Source organism: Monomorium pharaonis, chromosome 3 (assembly GCF_013373865.1).
Source record: "Monomorium pharaonis isolate MP-MQ-018 chromosome 3, ASM1337386v2, whole genome shotgun sequence".
NCBI classification, from domain to species: Eukaryota; Metazoa; Arthropoda; class Insecta; order Hymenoptera; family Formicidae; genus Monomorium; species Monomorium pharaonis.
In genome coordinates, this window is record NC_050469.1 from 7,809,313 (window position 1) to 7,829,560 (window position 20,248).

A 20,248-nucleotide genomic window follows, 5' to 3' on the forward strand; every position below is an offset into this window, starting at 1 on the left:
TTCTTTGTAACACGCGGTCGCGTGTTCTCTCTTTCTACTGCGTCTTCGGTTTTGAATGTTTACCGGGAAATAATCTACGCGAGAGGCAATGATTTCACGGCCGGGTATACGGCGAGCACGTGCCTCCCTTGACGTACGTTTTTCCATCGTACATAGTGTGTAGTTTTCATTTAGATTAAACATTCATATCTAATGTCTATTTAAAACTTTGCAGATTAAATCCCGTCCTTACGATTTGTTTCAAACTTTTTGTAAGAATGATGTCCACTTCTTCATTAACGTAGATTGACTTTAGTCTCGGTTTTATCTTTCTCTTAATCTTTTTCTACAATTCTTCAAACTGTAAGAAAAACAAAAAATAAAGTTAGAAATTAAAGTTAATCTATATTATTTAGTAAAAATATAATCTATATTAATTAGTAAAAATAAATATTAATAAAATTGTATCGATATTACAAAATAAAATTTTGACAAAAATTCTCGATAATTAAAAAAAAAGCGTATAAGTAAATACACATAAATATATAACACATAAACGAATAGGTACAAGTCGTACACAAAAGTTTTAATGCATTCATCTTCAGCAAGATAGTGCCAGATCGCGACAGAAATGTCGTTCATGCTCGTGACGCGCGTTTATGCGACCTCGATTTTCGCAAACGTCTATTTTTCATCGCGGAATTTCCCCGCGGCGCGGACAACACGATCTGACGACGTGGTCTGTCCTGTCTCGGTGACTTTTATTGCGATTTCTGTATATCTCTTCAACAGCACTGAACTCTTTCGTAGCACGTGCGCTTTTATGCGAGAATAAATTCAAAAAGTAAAGCTACAAAAACGCGAACAAAGTGCAGTCTGCAACGAGCGCAATGTGTTCGTTAGTTGTACAGAATACGATATTTCCAGTGAACTTTTGGTCATTATTTTGTGATATTTTGTTGGAAATTACAGAACTTTTGCAAAAAATACAATTCAATTTATAAATGTCAAATCGCAAAGTATGGCGATAAAAGACTTATAGTAGATTATATTTTAAATAATGATAAAATATAAAATTATATATATATATATATATATATATATATATGTACTATTTTACCGTATATATAAATCATACACGGAGAGAATTTTCTCTTAAAAATTACCCTGAAAATCGTGGTAATTGTGAGACAACGTAAACCTTGGAAAATTTTACCATACTTTTAATAAAATTTACAAAAATTTAGTAAAGTTTAGTAAAATTTTCTTAAAATTTTACTAAACTTTACTAAATTTTTGTAAATTTTATTAAAAGTATGGTAAAATTTTCCAAGGTTTACGTTGTCTCACAATTACCACGATTTTCAGGGTAATTTTTAAGAGAAAATTCTCTCCGTGTACAATTGCAAGGATCAATAAATCGCAGAGATAGAAGATACAGAGTGCTAGGGTATAATACAAAGCGTGAGTTTTACGATGATTAACAATCTATATTTACTTTTAAGTTTGCTTTATATATAATAACAATGAGCGATAATACATCGGTTTGCAATCGCAAGACGCGCAACGTCTTAAATTACGGTCACACAAAAATGTTAATGGATGGATTTTGCTAATACGAAGCTGTCTCGTACGTCTATTAAATGCACTGTGAACAATTAAGTTAAATACAGTCAAAATTTGCATAGCTTCACACGGTCATCGTATCGATATAATCGATTTAGGCCAAAGCGGTAAAATTCTTTGATTATAGTTTTAGCAGTCAAAGATCTGTATTCATTTCAGCGCATTTAAACGTTACACGTACCATTCAATTGTCATCCAATTGCTATCAACAGGGCTTAAGCCAAATTCATTTTTTACGTAAATATATATATAGAGATCGGAATCGCAGAATCATATCTAATGTTAAATATAACGCCAATTCTTTCGCTATCAGCTTTCTTGATATCATAAATATACTCTCTCTTCGTCCTCAATATGCGAATATATCTTTTAATGCCATTCAGTATAATTGTTCCAGTTTATAGATATGTTCTGTGTTGAGGTTCAAGTTATTTGGCACCATCTGCGATTCTTAAATAAGATACTAAAAAACGTTAAGTCATGGCCTCTATTTTCATTTCTTCTGTACGATTACAATTCAAAAGTAAATTGCTAAATTTACTAAATAAAGATTATTTTACAACAACAGAATGTAATGTAATTTAAGAAACGTAAAAAGAAGTATAAATATCAAAATTACTTCTGTCAAACATTATTCTGAATAAACAAGTAAGATCGCAAATTGGTTTAGTAGCTTTGTCAAAAGACATAAAGTCTGAAAGTGTTATTAGAAATGTGCAAGAGATCCTCTTATCACATGTAATTTGGCGCAATGCACAATTGTGCACCGTATTCACAACTATCCAGTACAGATCATCACTTATGATCACGAAAGATCGCCATCTCAATCTGTAAATAGTTTTATAAATTCGCACGTTATAATAATATGTTCATCACATAATGCATTCTCAAATCTAATATATATCGCATAAATTTGTTATCAGAGATAAAATGTAATTTATTAGGCATTTGGAAAATCACACTTTTTATGGAAAGCTTTTTCTGAATAACGCAACTCGTTTCACAAATAAAAGCATTCTCTTCTTATGTGAATATACACGTATGTCCCTACACATAATAATTATCATTATAATAATCTATTAACACTAATTTTAACGAGTTTGGTGTTCTCTCTTGGTGAACAATATCCCATCTTTGAGTATTATAATTATGTATGTAATGCAAATAATATAATACGCAAATCAACGAAATTATTAGAAGCTCTCAGACACGAATATTATCCGTGTATAATTTACGTATGTATTATTTACATGCGTAACGTATACATAGAATTTCGATTAATCCTGTACAGTGCGAATAATTACGTATTCGTGTGTGATTGTTGAATTAAATCTTGTAAATTAAAAAATACGCGATATAAAAAATAATAAAATACTTTAAAAAAAAATAATTTTAAGAAAACAATGTAAATGTCAGATATTTGTCATTAAATAGATTCCTATTATAAAGATGAAATTTGCAACCAGTAAATAAATAATTATATTTTGTCATCTCTATCTTCTTACCGACGTTCATGTGAGTAGTTAAAATTCAATCAATTGACTAATGTAGAATAGACTTTGGAACAATTGGTACAACATGCATTCCAAACACACACACACACACACACACACTCTCTCTCTCTCTCTCTCTCTTTCCCTCTCTCTCCGTAATATTATGATCATATGTATAATGTTATAATGTCGCATCAACGTTACATTTTGAAAAATACTATGTAACGTTACACATAACGTTATAATAGTGCTACGTAAGTAACGTTTTCTAAAGTATTACACAGTAAATAGTAGAAATGAGAAAATAATCTATATATAAGATATAATAATTCTGATATTTACACCGCTGGAATATTTATAAATACTGTTAGACATTTGCTCCCTATTTATCTGTGCATAATAATATACGTAAATACTTCTGTGCATTTTATACAACCTGGTAGCATTACAATTTTAATATTACAATTAATCAAATTACGTCAATATTAAAAAACGGCAATATTAACATCGTAAAATTGATGTAACGTAGCATTAATATTATCCAGTCGTTGTTCATTACGAAATAAATGGTGAAAGCAAACCATTATTATTTTATTACCAAATATCGCTACATTTTCCACTTTTTATAGTGAACGGGGATGAGGAAAATGCATTTTTTTTCTTAAAGCTGCTGCGTTTATTGAATATGCTCCTGTTAAGATTCCTCGTTGACTTGTGGTCGATCCACCGCCTCCTGCGCATGTTGCAAGCCGGCGCAGTAGTGCAGAAGCAGCACGCTTAGTGCCTGTACTCGCAAATCGCTCTGCGCGATCAGTTTTGTGCTGTCCGCGTCTCCGTTCTGGGACAGTTCCACTCTTGAGGTAGTTTCGGCATCTAGCGCGTTCTTTAATTTTCCCATCTGCAAACAAAACATATTTAAAATCTCATATTACATATTACATTTTTATCTTCCGCATACAAGAGAAAAATTTTATTAATTACAATCATTTGAAATTCGAAAGTTTTTGAACATGATTCTTCGATTGGAAAATTTTTGGATTTTTTAATATTTTGATTTAGTTAACCATGGATTTCTAGATTCATGAAATCTAGATGATTTTATTTGCTTTGAAATTATACTTATATGTAAAAAGAACTTGTCTTACGTACCATTGCGTTGATCTTCTCGACGCGCTCCTGCGGTTCCAAGTACTTGTACAAAAATTTGCCGGTGTCCCTGGCCCTTGACATAAGACCATCGTCCAGGTCGCCGGCCATAAGTGGAGCTGCAACACTTGGCTCAGCACCCTCCAAGAGGTCAGGACTTATTCCCAGACCTCCAGCCAATGAACTCTAAACGTTTCAACAATTCGATCAGATCGATTAATGCGGCGCGATTTCTGCGAGGGGCTTCCTCGTTCGATGTTATGCCGATTCGGTAAGTGAAATATAATCAAGCGGTCGAATCGCATTGATCTTCCTATATCTATATGATCATCGTGTGCAAGTTTGCCTCCAGTGTTAAGGTGCAATTGCAATGCAATTAGTGCCATGATCAGCGCTCATCGTGTTGTTGAAAATCCTCGTCAATGAGAAAACTTGCAGCAGTTTCAGGCAAGCGATAAAAATATCTTATTTAAATAATATAATCTGTAGATGACAGATCGTTCATTCACGAAGGATCAAAAAATCTAAATATTCATGAGTACATGAGCTATAAAAAATTAATATATATGATTAATTGCTAAAATTGCCTCAAACATCGTTAGTATGCACAGTTATTAATCGTTTTATTTTGCATTCTTGCAAATTAACAAGTATTTTTTATGGCGATTGTGAGACATAATTAATGAAGAAATGATTAAAGCGAATAAACACACAAGCATGGAATTGCAAATATCAAAACTCTTCCAAAGAGCAAATTCTTTCTTTTTTTGTTTCGATTTGAAAAGATGTGGAAGAAAGTGAAGCGGAGAAGGTTTAATAAGACTCTGAGAATAAAATCATTCAATAAAAAGTTACATAATGGTTATCGTAAAAAAAAAGAACGTTTTATTGAGATTGCTATTTTCTATTTAAAATTTAATGCAATTTGAAAAATAAAAAAGATGCTTGCTAAACATAAACAATTCAGATTTAATCTAATTGCGAAATATTATGTTTCAACATATTTTAAAATATAATATTTTTTAATTAAAAATAATAAATAAAATTACATTTGCGATTGTTACCTTAAATTTGTTGCGATTGTTATCTTAAATTTTTTATTATACCTTCTGTTCATTAAGATTGCGATACTAATGAATAAAACCTGTTAAAAATTGTTATTATATTTTTTTATCGAGCACATACGATCCTTCTCCGCTTCAAGCGAACAAATGTGTGTTGTTATTCTACCTTGCGGGATGCACAGGGACTTGGGGGGAGACTTCGGGATGCCAGACCAATACCGGAAGCCGGTGGGGCCAAACAACTGGTACTTCCAGCCTTCTTCAGGCCCAATAGAGTGTTAGCAATACTAGCCTTCACGGCCATCATACTTGCGCCCTGATTAATCGATCAATGGATTTCAAATATATTAATACCTTTTCACCATTCACAGTAACAAGCTATCCATAAAATAATAAATCAAAAGTGCAAAACAATTGTGCTATTTTCGTCGTAAAGTATACATACATTTACCGATAAAGTATAAAACCTACAAAGTTTCAAAATGTTAATACATTTGTCGAATTATTACCAATCAAATTCTGAAACACTTAGACAGAAATAAAATTTAAGTAAATCTAGAAATCTGTGTTAAACATTAAAAAAATGTATTATAGAATAATAATTTTGAAATATTTTATTTTGCAGAATACACAGAAATGTCACATATATGTAGATTGTATACTTGATTGATAATTTAACAAAAAATTGGATTTACATGAGAAAGGAAATTAAACTGATTTATCTACTTTGTAAAGTGTAATTCATTGAGAACAAAGGCAACGTCAAGGTGCAAGCTTTACAAAGAACCTTCACCTCCCCGTGCATATGTTCAGTTCATTTTATTGCCAACAATAGAATGCAAGTCACGCATAACAATTTCTGTTTTCTATATACAAAATATCAAGATAAATGCATTTGAAGACACACGTGAGTTTTCTGAAAATTACAGTGCTTTAATCAAGCGCTTTTTAGCACGTGTCATCAAGCGCTTTTTAGCGATATGTAATGATAGCTACTTATTGATCTGTCCGATCATGTCATGATTAGTGCTTAATACGTAAATTAAATAAATATCACATAAAAAATTATCTCAATTCGGTAAAAAAGCAATAAATAAATAAATAAATAAATAAAAACAGTCGAATAAATTGGACATATTCAAAATGCGGAAGAAGTTCATTATTACTATACCTACATTTAAAAATACTTATAAATAATAAATATTATAAATATAAATATCACTTTTTCAAATATTTTTATATTATATATTATGTAATATATAATATAAAAAAATATTATATATAATATTTTAATGTCATTTCTAAATATACCCATTATTGATAAGATATGAACATTAGGCAAAATATAAATTATAATATAAGACAGAAACAGACGATGCAAAGTACAGGAGCACTTCATGATGATTATTAAACATCGCAATTATAAATTGCATATTTACGTAAACATAAAAAAAATTGCAGTATGCAAACATACAAAATAATATTTCTGATATTAATTATTTAATTATCATAAGATTTGCAGCATTGGACTAGAAAGTAAAATACTATCGTTTTTAACTTAATATTAAGAAATATTACTAATGTGATAGATTTACTCTAAAAAAGATAAATAAATGTTTTTCTCTAGCTGCCCATATTAAAGATTAAAGCTCTTCTTTCTTTTCGTTCCAAATCTGCTGTTCCATATGAAAGTCATATGTTGCAAATTTTGTGCAAAATTTGAAACGATTCAATTTGAGTAACAAAGTGCCCTAAGGTTCTACGTCTTGAGTACCTGTACATTATCTTCGCATCCGGTCAGAGAGATCTCTGGGCTAGAGATATCCCCGACATTTAGCTCGATCTCGTCGGCCTCCAACGCCAGGGTTGCTAAACTCTCTGCGCCGCAAGTACCGGACGCCTGGCAACGCGCCTCGCATTTTTTATGACACACCATACCACAGTCTCGACACTGGACTGCGTCTTTTAGCCAGATCTGCACAGGACAGTAATCTGGATAATCGCCAGGTAGAATAAAATAGAGGTAAAATAAAAAATGTTAAGCAATAGTAATTAGACTGCTTAAATGAATCACATAAATAAGTAGAGAAGCATCTGTACAACAAGTAAATAGTCTAAGATAGACCTCCCTCTCTGCTTAATATTAACAGTAATATTTTTAATGTAAATTTTAAATACATTTCAAATTTTGATAAACTACGCACTTTGTTTGACTAGTCGATTCGAAACTCAATCATAAAATAAATTAGAAACAACATCACAAATTAAATTGATCAACAGTTTATATTTGTTGTTCATTTATTAATCTTCATCCCATTTGCATATTGCAATTCAATAAATTATGAATCAATAATTTGTAATGCCGTACCTTCTTTGTGCAAAAGTCACAGTGTGTCGCTCTGTGGAAGTGCGTCCTGATAAAATCATGCATTTTCTTATCAGCGATCTCGCTTGGAATCGGTTGAATTTTGGCAGTTTCTGCGTTTTCTTTTTTCCCGAAATCATTGACCGCGTGATCGCTTGGACAAGATTCCCATACATACGATAGCAGAATGTCGCCGTAACAAAGCGTCGGATCGAATCCCGAGTAACCCTGCAGTCTTACGTAGGAGGTCGCTAAAGAAACTTTAAAAACATACATAATTAATGTAATTTACATAATTAATGTCTTAAACTTATTTCTAATGAATTTCCTTGAAAATTGAAAAAATTTAATAAAATTCTGACAAACAGAAAATTTATTTTCTTATTATTAAGTGATTCCATTTAAAAAGATTTATCAAAACTATTGTTTATATATTTAAATATATTCTTTTTATATAAAATATATAGCAATGTAAATATAAATAAAAAGAAACAAGAAATTCATTTGCGAAACCTACCACTTTCTGGAGGCAACAAAGCGTGACATTTTAGATAATGTCCAGTGGTGGAAGTGCAACATTGCGCCAGGATTAATTTTATAGGCGCATTTATGTAGCCTAACAATTTTGGTGACATTTCACTGCCCTTAACACGGCCCCATACACCCACGTTCAAGTACTGCAATTCAGAATCGATCCGGAAGCTCTTGGTTTCCTCGAAGGTGATAAGAGAGGTGCATTGCTTCTCTTTTGTGTTGTGATATAGATCGCTGATATTAGTCATGCTACTATCGTCCGGAAGATAAAATTGAACATTGCTGGATGACGCCGAAGATGTGGAGATCGTCGAGATTCGCCGGGACGGCGTAGTATCGGGCGTCTGAGCGACTTCCTCTGTTTGGATGCTGCTTTTTCTTCTCTTGAAGAACTTACTAGTTTCCGATCGGGTGTCCGCAAGATCAGTGTCTGAATCTCGTAGATCGGAGAACTTGATCTGCCCCTCAAATTTAATTTTTCCGGCATCTTCTGCACTCGGGCTGTCCAGTCTACTTGTGAAATCGCTTTTTGATGCCTTTCTTTCCAAGAAAGCCGTTTTCTCGTCTATTCTTTGTCCTCTTTCATTTGAATCCGTACTCTTCGAATACCGTCTTTCCACCCTGATGATAAAACGTCGCTGTACAGCGGACTTGACAAATTTTGCTACTTGATTCATGTTCGACACCTTCTTCCCATCGACTGCTACCAGAATGTCGCCTTTCCTCATCTCGGCGATCGCCGCCGGACTGCCGGACACTATAGTTTCGACCAGTACGCACATCTGGCCGATTTCCGACACGACCTCCTGCTTGAACACCACGCCCAACTGCTGAGAAGCCGTCTTACAGATGATCAAATCCAGCACCATGTACGGGACGCCACTGTACTGTGTCAAGTAAATCCATGGCGTGAAATCCACACTCATGGTGCAGTACACCTCTATCTGCGACACATCTTCGCCATTGTTGAGAACAATCGGTGTGAGGTTTAATCTGCTGATCTCCAGTAGTACGACCTCTAAGTATCCTGGTGTGAGTTGAGTGCTGGCGACCTGAAAAAAGTATGGACCAATAAATACTATGCAAAAATAAGTCAAAATTAAAATTCCAAGAACTAATCCTTTACTTCTTGATTTGAATTTTCGCAAATATACGCAAACATAAATGAATTATCTAGAGCTAAAACTAAATTTAATGGAAGCGGGAGTCTTACCTCCGAGAGATCTACGGCCTCGTCATTCAATCTTCGGAAAAATGGCTTGTAACGCAACTTGTAACGAGGTAGAGTGTGCTTTCGCTTCACCGCCCTCCTGATCTGACTGGTGATGATCGAAATTATCTGCGGCTGTAACTGACGGCCCTGGAACTGCGATTGCACTTCTAATTCCAAGATTGGATCCGAGTAAAAACTCAACGACCAGTGTGTGTATGGTACACGAGTAAATTGTAGCCTAGCTTTACCACTGATACGTTTCACTGTAAAAAATCAATAATATATGTACAATGTAATATCCTATTTTCTTGCATCCTTTTTTTATTTTAAATGTATAATACCTTGCAACGCCATGTAGGCTGTTTTACCAAGCAGCATCTTAACATCTATAGACAATTGAAAGTTTCCTGAGTAATGTAAATCTAAGGCCAAGTCCAGAGACTCGAGCAAACCCGTGTCGGCATCGATTTTCGAATCGGCGACTTCCAAACCCTTTATCGTCGGAAATTGTGTGCCGAGGTTCAAGTCTCTCAACTGCGAACAGATATAGATGATTTATTAAATAAAAAAAAATGTATTTACGATAGTTCAAAGTCAATTAATTAAAAAAATTAATCTTACTTTCACACTGTCCAATAGTTTGGCGGTGGTCGACTGCGTAAGGAGCTCCTTGAACTCGTTATTCAATTTTCTGTAAAGCCACAGACGTACTCGCTCGGCGTTTCGTAGCTCGTTGAAGAGAAACTGCAGCGTGAGATTAATGGCCAGATTTTCATTGCCCTGGGACATTGCCTGACGGGACATACTGTTGTTCGAGCTCGTTCGAGCTTCTTCCTGTATCTGCTCCACCAGCTCCTTAGGTAACTGTGCCCTGCCATGCTGCAGCAGCCTCTCTGGTGGTGCAACCTGAGGTCCCGAGTCCAAATACCTTTTAAACAGGTAGAACTGCAATGCCAGGGTACATATTATACCGCAGACAAATGTAAAGAAGGCCACCAGAATCAGTTGCAGACTGTCCATATTAAATTCACCACTGTTGAAAATGCAATCTCACCCTCGAATATCAAATGCAACACACAATGGGAACAATGTGTCGCCCAGAGATACAGATTATTATTACGTAAATAACATTGCGCTGTATGTACGTGAAAAGAAGTTCCCAATGGCCATGTTAAAGGCGATACAATTTCTTCTCTAAATGTCAATAATGGGACATTTTGAAGCATACACTATTACATATTATCACGCTGCACACAGTAAGTGAGGAGGTTCCAAGTATGCATATTAAAGCCACAACAACTGTCAACAATCCAATCCTTTTTCCATGAATATTGGCAAATTCCAACATAAAAACAAGCTGCAGACAGAATAACATACAAATTTAAATGTGTATAAAAGCAAAGAGGATTTAAATATTGTACAGCTGTACACAGACTTTATGTATAGATAGACAAATTTATTATTCAAGATAGAAAAAATTTTCTATTCTCAATTAGCATAAAAAATAACTCGTTAAAAATTGCAACAGGAATACACATTCATTTTCGCGACATTCTTAAAAAATTAATTCTATATCACTTTCGTAAAAAAGATTTGTCATACGATTTGTTTTTGTCCCTACGTCAGGGGTAGAAAAACAGATAGGGTGAGAAGACGGGGAGGGAGAGGGGAGAAAGGAAGACACTCTACTAATTATTTCAGGAGAAACCGACTGCGGCTTCTGTTATCATATCTAATCGTTATCCGTATGCTACTACCTAAAGTTGCATTAGGAACTTTCGGTGTACGGCCGAACGTCGTCACCTCGCGCCCGACGCATCGCGCTGCACACGAATCAGGCCGCGATCTCTTCACGGCTCGACAGGTATTCGGAGCAGCACTTTCACTCGTCGACCGTGGATCAGCTGAACGGAGCGCGCGCGCACCATGCACACGCATAGGAATTAAACGAGGCTCTGCGTCGCTGTCGGCTGCGCCGCACCCGGGAAAAAGGAGGCGGCATGCAGGCAGGCGACAATCGGCGTAGAGTCACTGCCGACGTTCAACAACACGGGACGAATAATCTTTCATGCATCCCTATTGATCTTCTCCCGGCAGCCATGTTCGAACCAGTCGAATGGAATGAGATAAAAAGTTGAAGAAAATTAGTTGAAAGAAAAACATCAAAATTTAATGTTTTAATTAATCTGTGAGAATTAATAAATTAATTTTCAAGGTTGCAAAATCTTAAAAATAAGTGAATTGGACACGAAATTGAATATTTTTATTTGAAAATTTCGCGCTTTTTTCACTCGGTCGGTAAGGACTTCTTTAACTGTGCGCAAACTTATTTTTGCTGAGAAATATTAGGAATATGAGGAATTTATCTGAACATCTGTAATTTCTTGTTAGAATAAAAAAATAAAAAGTAAAAAATTTTAACAATAAAAAAATTATTTTACATATAGAGCAAACATTTTTTATTTTTCGCATTTCCGCTGTAAGAACAAACTTCCACGATTGATGCCTGGAAAAATTAATATTGCCTGGAAATATTTGAGAAAAGAAAGAAAAAAATGTAATTATATTCTCGAATTCAGTTTATTCGTTTGATTGGTCAATCAGGACAAAAAAAAATTACGCATGAAGCATCTTAATTGGTCAATTAAATGCTAGGATTCCGTGTTTATACGCGAACTGCCAACTTCACGATCGACCGATACAGGGCCGCAAACAGCTGCAAATGGCAATGGAATAGTACTAGTCGGACAACTTCACGTCGCACGACTCGCACGACTGTCAACGGAGGTTTCGAAAATGCGCTGGGAGACGCGCGCCGATTTCGTCGTCCTGTACGTGTGACTCGGACTCGGCTTGCGGAGAAGCCGTGAAATCATGTGGCCGATACGACCGGAGATGACTCGCGACGAGTGCAGGAAGTGCCTACGATGCCTCGGTAAGGTTATGTGGACTGAATAACAGCCTCATTTAGCAAGCGCAAGCGACCCTCGGTCTCGTTGATGCGCTTTCTCTCGGTTGCGTTTCGATACTCTTCGATGTCGTCCGCGTAAAAATTCTATCGCGGTCGCGAAACCACTCTCTCATCTACTTTTTCCCGATGCGGCGACGGCAATATCGCCAAAATCGCGATGTTCACGTCACGCGGACAAGAACAGAGCTTGTAAAAAATTGCCACAGAGTCAGCAATGCGGAGTCAGCAACAGCGGATATGGCTTGACATGGAAGTTGAGTCTTGTATTTAGTCATTAGATGCAGAACAGTTAACATTGGTCCTTTGTGTCAGCTAGATACGTTGGACGGCTGCATTTAATATTAAACAGGATGAGTTGGAAGACACGAGCCCAATGTCCTCATTCTTCTGGCAATATTTAGAGTCTAGACGCTATGCCTGTTATTTCATGTTAATATTAGAAAAAGACCTTTGTATTATGTAGATAATGCGTGGAATTAGAGTGCATTTAAAGCAAGAATATTATTATTTATATTTATACATAGCTTTTATTTCTAAGCCTGTGCTTCACACGTGTATATAAGAAGATGGTTATGTATGAATGAAATGATATATGCCTTTTGTGTTTAATAAATTTCAAATATGGACAATTTATATAAATAATATGATTTGTAATATAGAGATATAACAAATGATAAATATGCTTATAATACATATATTTTAGAAAACAAAAACATTCATAGTTAAATTTTTCTTTAATGCTCAAAGAGCTGTACATATGATTATGTAATACAAAATTAAATATTGTCAAATATATCAGAAAAAATATTATAAAATTATTTTCTTTGGTGAGACTACTTAATTTTGAGTGTTCCAAGTATTAAAACAATTTGTTTTCTTTAACACAAATTTTATTATTAGTGTTATTATTAGTGTGATAAATTTATTTTATAAAATCTTATAAAATTAATAACGCTTGTATGTGTATTATAACTTGATAATTTTGATAATATATTATAATAAATGATTTCCTTTGTGCTGCAGAATTAGATGCTTATGGAAGTATGGTCTCTGTCCTACGAGCTCAAGGCCCTTTCACCACCGAAAAACAGAAGTTATTACAAGAACTTGCTAAAGTATTACATATCTCCAATGAAAGACATCGTGCCGAAGTACGGAGAGCTGTAAATGATGAGAAACTTGCAACAATTGCAGAACAGTATGTACTTTATGTGACACTGAATTTGAGAACAGAAGAATAGAGAAATATTTAACCCTAGAACGCCAGAATCTAAGAAACCCTATTGAAAACTTCTACATTTACCAAATCACTTAGAAACACTTTTTTAAAACAATTTTACAATGTAACTAATAAAAGTTAACTTTTGACGATATGTTCCTGTTCAAAATTGTCATGGAAAACAAAGTTTTACAAATTAATAACAGTTAACTAGAATTGTATATCAAAATATCGACAGGGTCTCATAGATCCTGACTGACATATGTATGAGCAAAACATGTCTGGCATTCGAGGATTATAGAAGATAATTTTTAAGAATATTGTATATGAGATTTAAGGGAATGCTAAAATTGTCCTGTTTTACCGATAACTTTCTGGCTCATTAATTTTTTAATTACATTTACGAAATTAAAAATCCTCCAAGATTAAAGTACAGACAATAACAAAGACGGGTCATGACAATTTTGTAGGAAAAATGACAAAAAATTTTAAAATTGCTTCTAGCGTCGACTTGTAACAAAATGTGCCTGATGTAAAAATTTTAGACCTTGTACGCATAAATCAAGCCTGCGTCCAATGCGAATAAACATTTAGGAACAATGCTACACTTTCAGATTGAGCGTAGGCGTTCTAATAAAAAAGATTGTTTAGCCAGAAAATTTCGTGTCTAAAAAGAACAATCTGAAAAATTTTTTTAATTCTTGGTATGAAATTCAATTCATAAGCTGATATTAATACATAAACTTTAATTTTTGAAAAGGATTTCCAAATCTATAAAAGAAATACATACAAAATTTTGTTAATGATGTGCACAACTCTACATTATCGACCTCGATTAAGTTTGACTAGCATCCCTTTAATGAAATTTTTCATAAATCTTGTTACATTGTTACTAGACACTAGATGAAATTTATTTATCTCAATAATTATTTTATTATTATCCAGACTTAATGGCCCAAATACTGGTATAGATTGGACTCTCGAAGGTCGACGAACTATTCCTCTTTTGCCAAGATTAAAAGCGAGGTCTGCATTTACGACATTAGCAAATAGTCTGTCCATTACAACTGCGATTGCAAATGAGAAGAAACCTGATAGACACGATCCCATTAGACAATCTGATAGACATGATCCCATTAGACAATCTGAAAACTCAACAGGTTTATTGAATGATAATATAATAATTATGGCTTATTTAAATTGCATTGTTTAAGATAATTATATATATCATTGTTTTAACAGATGCTGAAACTGAATCTCATTCTAATATAAAAGTGGAGGAAGACTCGTCTATTATTAGCACAAAATTAAATAGCTTTGAAAATGAGCTGGATGACCAGATCAAAATCTCACAGGAAGTAAGTAAAAAAAATTCCAACTACGTAATAAATTTAAACAGTTGCAATTTAAATCAATATGTATTATTATGATATATTTTTACTTTTTTTATCATGTTATGTTTGTAATTTATAGAATTCAAATTTGAATGAAGATGAGAGAAAAGATGACAAGAATATGCTTAATAAAGTTAGTGAAAAGCCCAAGGAACTTTCTCGAAAGCGTAAATCTCCTTCTCCGTTGCCAACGGCGCCACCGAATAAAGTTTTAGTGGTATCTGATCCACCAAACCATACACTGCGAATTTCTGAAAATAAGCAAACATCCCAAGCACAAGTAACCAAATGTCAAAATGTTGCATTAATTACGGTCACTGATAATGAGATTTCAGGTTGGTTTCTTTTTTTTCATGCAAATGTTTTTTTATAAATAAAATTATCACTGTGTGTGTGTATGTGTGTGCGTACGTGCGTGCGTGCACATCAGATGTGATATAAAGCCAATTACTTAACATAGAAGAATATTAGTTGTCTTAGAATTAGAATGATTAAAGAAATAAGATAAAAATTACTGTGATTGAAAGAAAAATATATATACATATTATTTAAAATTTGTTTTTCCTAAATTATATTTTGTATAGATTATATATAATGAATTCGGAGATTTCTTCAAACAAAAATTTTATTAACTCTAATAAATTTTATTAATTTTTAATTTATTTTTAATTATTTTTTGTGAAATTTAGATTCTAAAGAAAGTCCAACAGTGGAACATCCAAATGAGTGTACCGCAGTTCCAGTAAATAAACATATAGTTGCTGTAACTTCCATATGTACGAGCAACATCAGCAATCCTAAGACAGTAGTAAGCACTGAGCAGAATAAAATTAGTACAAAAGTAATAGTGCCGGCGGTAACAAGCTGTATATTGAGCATAAACAAAATGCATTCGAGCAAAGACACACAACCTCAAGATAGCACAAGTATGCACTTGCATAAAACTTAGTTTGAAAGTGATTATACGACATACAATCAATTCATATGCAATTTAAAATATGTCTTACTGTTGTAGATGGTACAGAGAAAACCCAGGTGTCTGATAATACTAGCTCAAATCCGTCTCCTGTAAAAAGCTCTATGATGCCAATTATAGCTACTAGAGTGTCAAGTAAGATAATGAAGACATTATTTAGAATTATATTTTTAATAAAAGCACTTGTAGATGCATGAAAGAAAATAACATCATAATTATTATTATATATTGTATACATAACTTATGTATAAATGCAAACAAATGTTTAGGTCCACGACTTACACAATCAATGCCTGTGTATCCTGGAACCACGGTATCAAGCGGCCCTGGGCCACCTCAAGTTAAACAAGTTCCCATAGCATTAATGTGTCAGAAACTGCCATCCGAACAAATTGCAACTATTGATCAATCCACTGCCAAAATGGTAAATCTAAGGGTGTGTTCGAGGAGACGCTATTAGCGCTATCAGCATCAGTCTATCCTTGTTCTACTTTTAATGAGTAATGAAGATAAACTGAATGCTGGTAGCGCTAATAGCGTTTCTCCGAACGCACCCTAAATATGATTAATCCCCAAAAATTTGATTTTGTATGTTTTGTGTTTAATGTATTAAAATTGCTGCAACAAGATGCTAGCGTAAAAATTACAATAATGTAGAAATATATATATCAAATATATTTTAAAAATAATTATAATTAATATTATAATTATTAATTATATCAATTAATGATTATTATTTTTATCAAATATATGTATTTTTTCAGGGTATTTTTCCCAAGAAAGTTGTAAATATGCCTCATTATACTAACGCTAAATTAAATAAGGCTAATGTGATTGTCATCCAGAAGGCAAACGCTGTAACACTATCACACGCAGGCAAGGTATTCTAATAAGTACCAAGAATACAAAGATGAATTGAAGAACGAAAATAAAAGTTGAATATACAAAGATTTCATCGCATTTGATTGTTTCATTGACTTTCAGGAAGTGCTAGGAAAAGTAATAATGGGAGGAAAGAATCTATGTGTTACGAGCCAACATAATGCAAATTCGATTAATGTTCAATCCCATCATATCTCTCTGAATAACGGAGATCAAGCAAAGACTATGCTGCCGATTGCAAGCTTGCCACAGAATGTAGAATCTGTCAAAACGAACATAAAGGTGATTTTTCTTATCCATTGTACCATTTAATTGTTGCCTTTATGTGTACCTATAATTGTGTTTTGCAGTCTGGAAAAGCAGCGGTTGTGGTTACACGTTTACGACATGACGTTCCGGAGAACAAAGTTCTTTCACTTTTTGATTCGCCGACCATTCTTAATGTCGAATCCAAGACTGTGATACAGGATGTAAATGCGCGTTTATCAAAGGAAGAATGCAACAGTGACAAAAATACGATTAATCAGGAATCATCTCTGAAAACAGATTCCATAATTACTTCTATATCAGAAGAAAAATACAGGTCAGTTCAGAATAGTAATAATGTCAAGCATAAGTATGACAATTCTTAACTCTCTAACAATCAAATATTGATATGGATTTGTTACCTACAAGATATTATTAAATCAATGAAAAATGTAAAATCAGTACAAACAATTTTTTAATATCAATAATACGATGTACCTCTAAAAGATTTACACAAATTTTAAGAATATTTTGAATGCTTATCTTTATTTTGTAGAAAAAACAACGATGTTAACGTGAGTATGAATTCTCAGAACACAAACATACTAGAAGCCTCAAAACCTTTAGAAAGCAAGGAAATAGTCATCAGGCCAAAGGAAGTAGATGGTATGTTGTATAGATGTATAATAAGATATGCTCTGTGTGTGTGTGTGTGTGTACGCGCGCGTATTTGCTTGTCATAATTATACTTAATCTTAATAAGATGTGTCATCAAAATCAAAAGAGTGAATTAGGTCTATGTTTAAAAAATTATGTTCTTTATAGATGATAATAAAAATGATATTCGAAAAGAAAAACTTGACGAGAACGTGGATGCAGTTGACGCAACGCTAGAATCGACAAATAAGAATTCGCAGAGCTTCCAGTACTCAGTGGACAACGAAAAAAATTGGGATTTAGAAAAGTCGTCAAGGTCGATAATAACCGCAAATCAAATGGACAAGCATGACGACTCGTAACAACTAAAGATCTCGCGTTACGCGTGTGTCGTAATCATCATTATACGATGGCAAGGCTGATACTTCCGTTTTAAAAACGTACTGATGTATTTATCATGTATAAGTGTGTATATATATACACACACGCTTATGTTTCTATTTATATATGTACATCTATTTTAATGAAGTTTATATACATATGACTATGTTTGCTCCTCGGAAAGGATTTCAATGATCTCAAAAGGATTGAAAATGACCGATGCCAATCTTTCCATTATTACATATGCAAAATGAATAAGATAATTTCACCTTTCATATTTGTATACATAAGATTTTGACTAATTCAAACATTAATTGATATCAATATCAATATCAGACAATATTGATATCAATTAATATTATTGTATATAAGTGCCAAATTATATAATCTGCCATTAATTTATACTTTTGTAAAGAAATAACATGTGCGCTTATCCAGTCATTTAATTCTTCGTATCCCAACTTGCAATATAAATTCATTAGCTTTTAACTACTCTCCCGAGAGAAAAGAAGTAAACTGAAATTATTTGCATTTAGTACTAAATTCAATCGATTATCAATGATTATTATTCTGGTTTTTATATTCGTTATTGAAAGATAAAAGCAGTTATATTTAGTACTAAGTGTAGCTATCGAAGATTCATATTTCTACTACATATTTAGCAAATACAGTTATTCATTTAAAAAATTATCGGGAAGTTATTGAATCAATACTGTTACTATAAATATTAATGCAATTGCTATAAATATATTAATATATTTTATATGTAAAAAATATGCAATATGCAAAGTATATTAATATATTTTATACGTTGCTCTGGTGTGTGTGTGTGTGTGTGTGTGTGTGTGTGTGTGTGTGTGTGTGTGTGTGTGTGTGTGTGTGTGTGTGTGAAAGAGAGAGAGAGGGAAAGAGGAAACAACTAGATGTGTCAAACTGCATGCACACTCGCAAATTACTTTGTACTTCTGTTTGTAAATATGTAAGTCTAAACATTTTTGTAAATGTGATATTATGACGTTAAGTACTAGAAATTTGGTTTGAATCTGTCACTTGCTCATATTACTGTTGCAGCGACGTTGTAAATATTTTGTAAATGTATCAACGTATTGGACTACTCTGAGAAAAAGACGGGTGGATATATACTTTCTTCTACCCTATTGCTATTAATAAAGTACGAATGTTAATAAACGTTCAATGATAGCATTAGTTATCAATAGCGAAAGAGTCAAGTATTGTTTTTTTGCTATTTTTAAATAAAACTGCTCATGCAGAAAAAAACAATCTGTTTTCACTTAAGAAAGTGTGACAGAAAAGGCTATATTTTTTGTAAGCGAAATGACACTGCCCTTCGAATTGCAATATCGTGTTATTCTATTACTCAGACTTTACTGTATTTCATGCAGTATTTCCGCGTAAGTTGCAGAATATTTTCGCCTAAATTCTTACTATACAAATTTGTAAGCAGATAATTTGCACGATTACATAATCCTCAATGTGTAAATCGAAATCGTTGCGTTTTCTATATTGAATATATATTCGGCATGTACTGAGTGTCTCAGGTTTCTCGTATCAAGAGACGCTATAGCGTTTCACGACACACACACACACACACATATATATATATATATATATATATATATATATATAATATAGCAAATAGGAAAAGACAACGTATTTTTTATCGGAATAACGGGCTTTTTTCGATAATTTATCTATTTTTGCACATAAGCAATTTTAAAGAGATACTAAAGTTCACGAATAATTTAATTCATTAATCAGTTTTTCAAAATTAATGTTCAGCTAGTTCAAAGCGGGCGTTATATTAGTAATCTCAATATAAGATTTTGTTGCCGAGATAATATTGTATGTTAAGAAATTATTTTTAAAATGCGCACGTACAGCGCATTCACTCAAAGGCAATACTCTCATTTAGATATAAAATTTATAAACAAAAACTGATGCAATAAATCAGAGATACTCTGTCGCGCGCGTGCGCGCGCGCGTGTGTGTGTGTGTGTGTGTAATACTAATGCAAACTGTAAATATACGAACAATATTTATAGCTAATTGCGAAGAAATAAAGATATTTAAACGTGAGTGAA

The 20,248-nt window shown here is 33.3% G+C and overlaps 2 protein-coding genes across 3 annotated transcripts; one reads left to right on the top strand and one right to left on the bottom strand.

The window, feature by feature from the left end:
- Window positions 1–1,448: 1,448 nt before the first annotated feature.
- LOC105828365 (PDZ domain-containing protein 8) lies at window positions 1,449–11,799 on the bottom strand. 2 transcript variants are annotated; one of them, XM_012666658.3, is made up of 10 exons: window positions 11,178–11,796; window positions 10,042–10,777; window positions 9,762–9,954; window positions 9,421–9,683; window positions 8,191–9,259; window positions 7,677–7,933; window positions 7,083–7,283; window positions 5,475–5,624; window positions 4,248–4,430; window positions 1,449–3,996 (listed from the first exon to the last, which is right to left on the bottom strand). In XM_012666658.3, exons 2-10 carry the CDS (start codon window positions 10,438–10,440, stop codon window positions 3,793–3,795), a joined length of 2,919 nt encoding a protein of 972 aa, XP_012522112.1. In that variant the 5' UTR covers window positions 10,441–10,777; window positions 11,178–11,796; the 3' UTR covers window positions 1,449–3,792. The 2 variants fall into 2 exon arrangements, with proteins under 2 accessions (XP_012522112.1, XP_028046600.1); XM_028190799.2 differs by lacking the exon at window positions 1,449–3,996 and having other exon boundaries at window positions 4,369–4,791; window positions 11,178–11,799.
- Window positions 11,800–12,140: 341 nt separating this feature from the next.
- On the top strand, window positions 12,141–20,239 carry LOC105828366 (BRCA2-interacting transcriptional repressor EMSY). The gene is made up of 13 exons (XM_012666661.3): window positions 12,141–12,355; window positions 13,415–13,589; window positions 14,556–14,770; window positions 14,853–14,968; window positions 15,084–15,339; window positions 15,694–15,930; window positions 16,020–16,115; window positions 16,250–16,404; window positions 16,745–16,861; window positions 16,965–17,144; window positions 17,213–17,445; window positions 17,665–17,774; window positions 17,934–20,239. The coding sequence occupies exons 1-13, from the start codon at window positions 12,295–12,297 to the stop codon at window positions 18,125–18,127; spliced, it is 2,145 nt and encodes a 714-aa protein (XP_012522115.1). The 5' UTR covers window positions 12,141–12,294; the 3' UTR covers window positions 18,128–20,239.
- The last annotated feature ends 9 nt before the right edge of the window (window positions 20,240–20,248 follow it).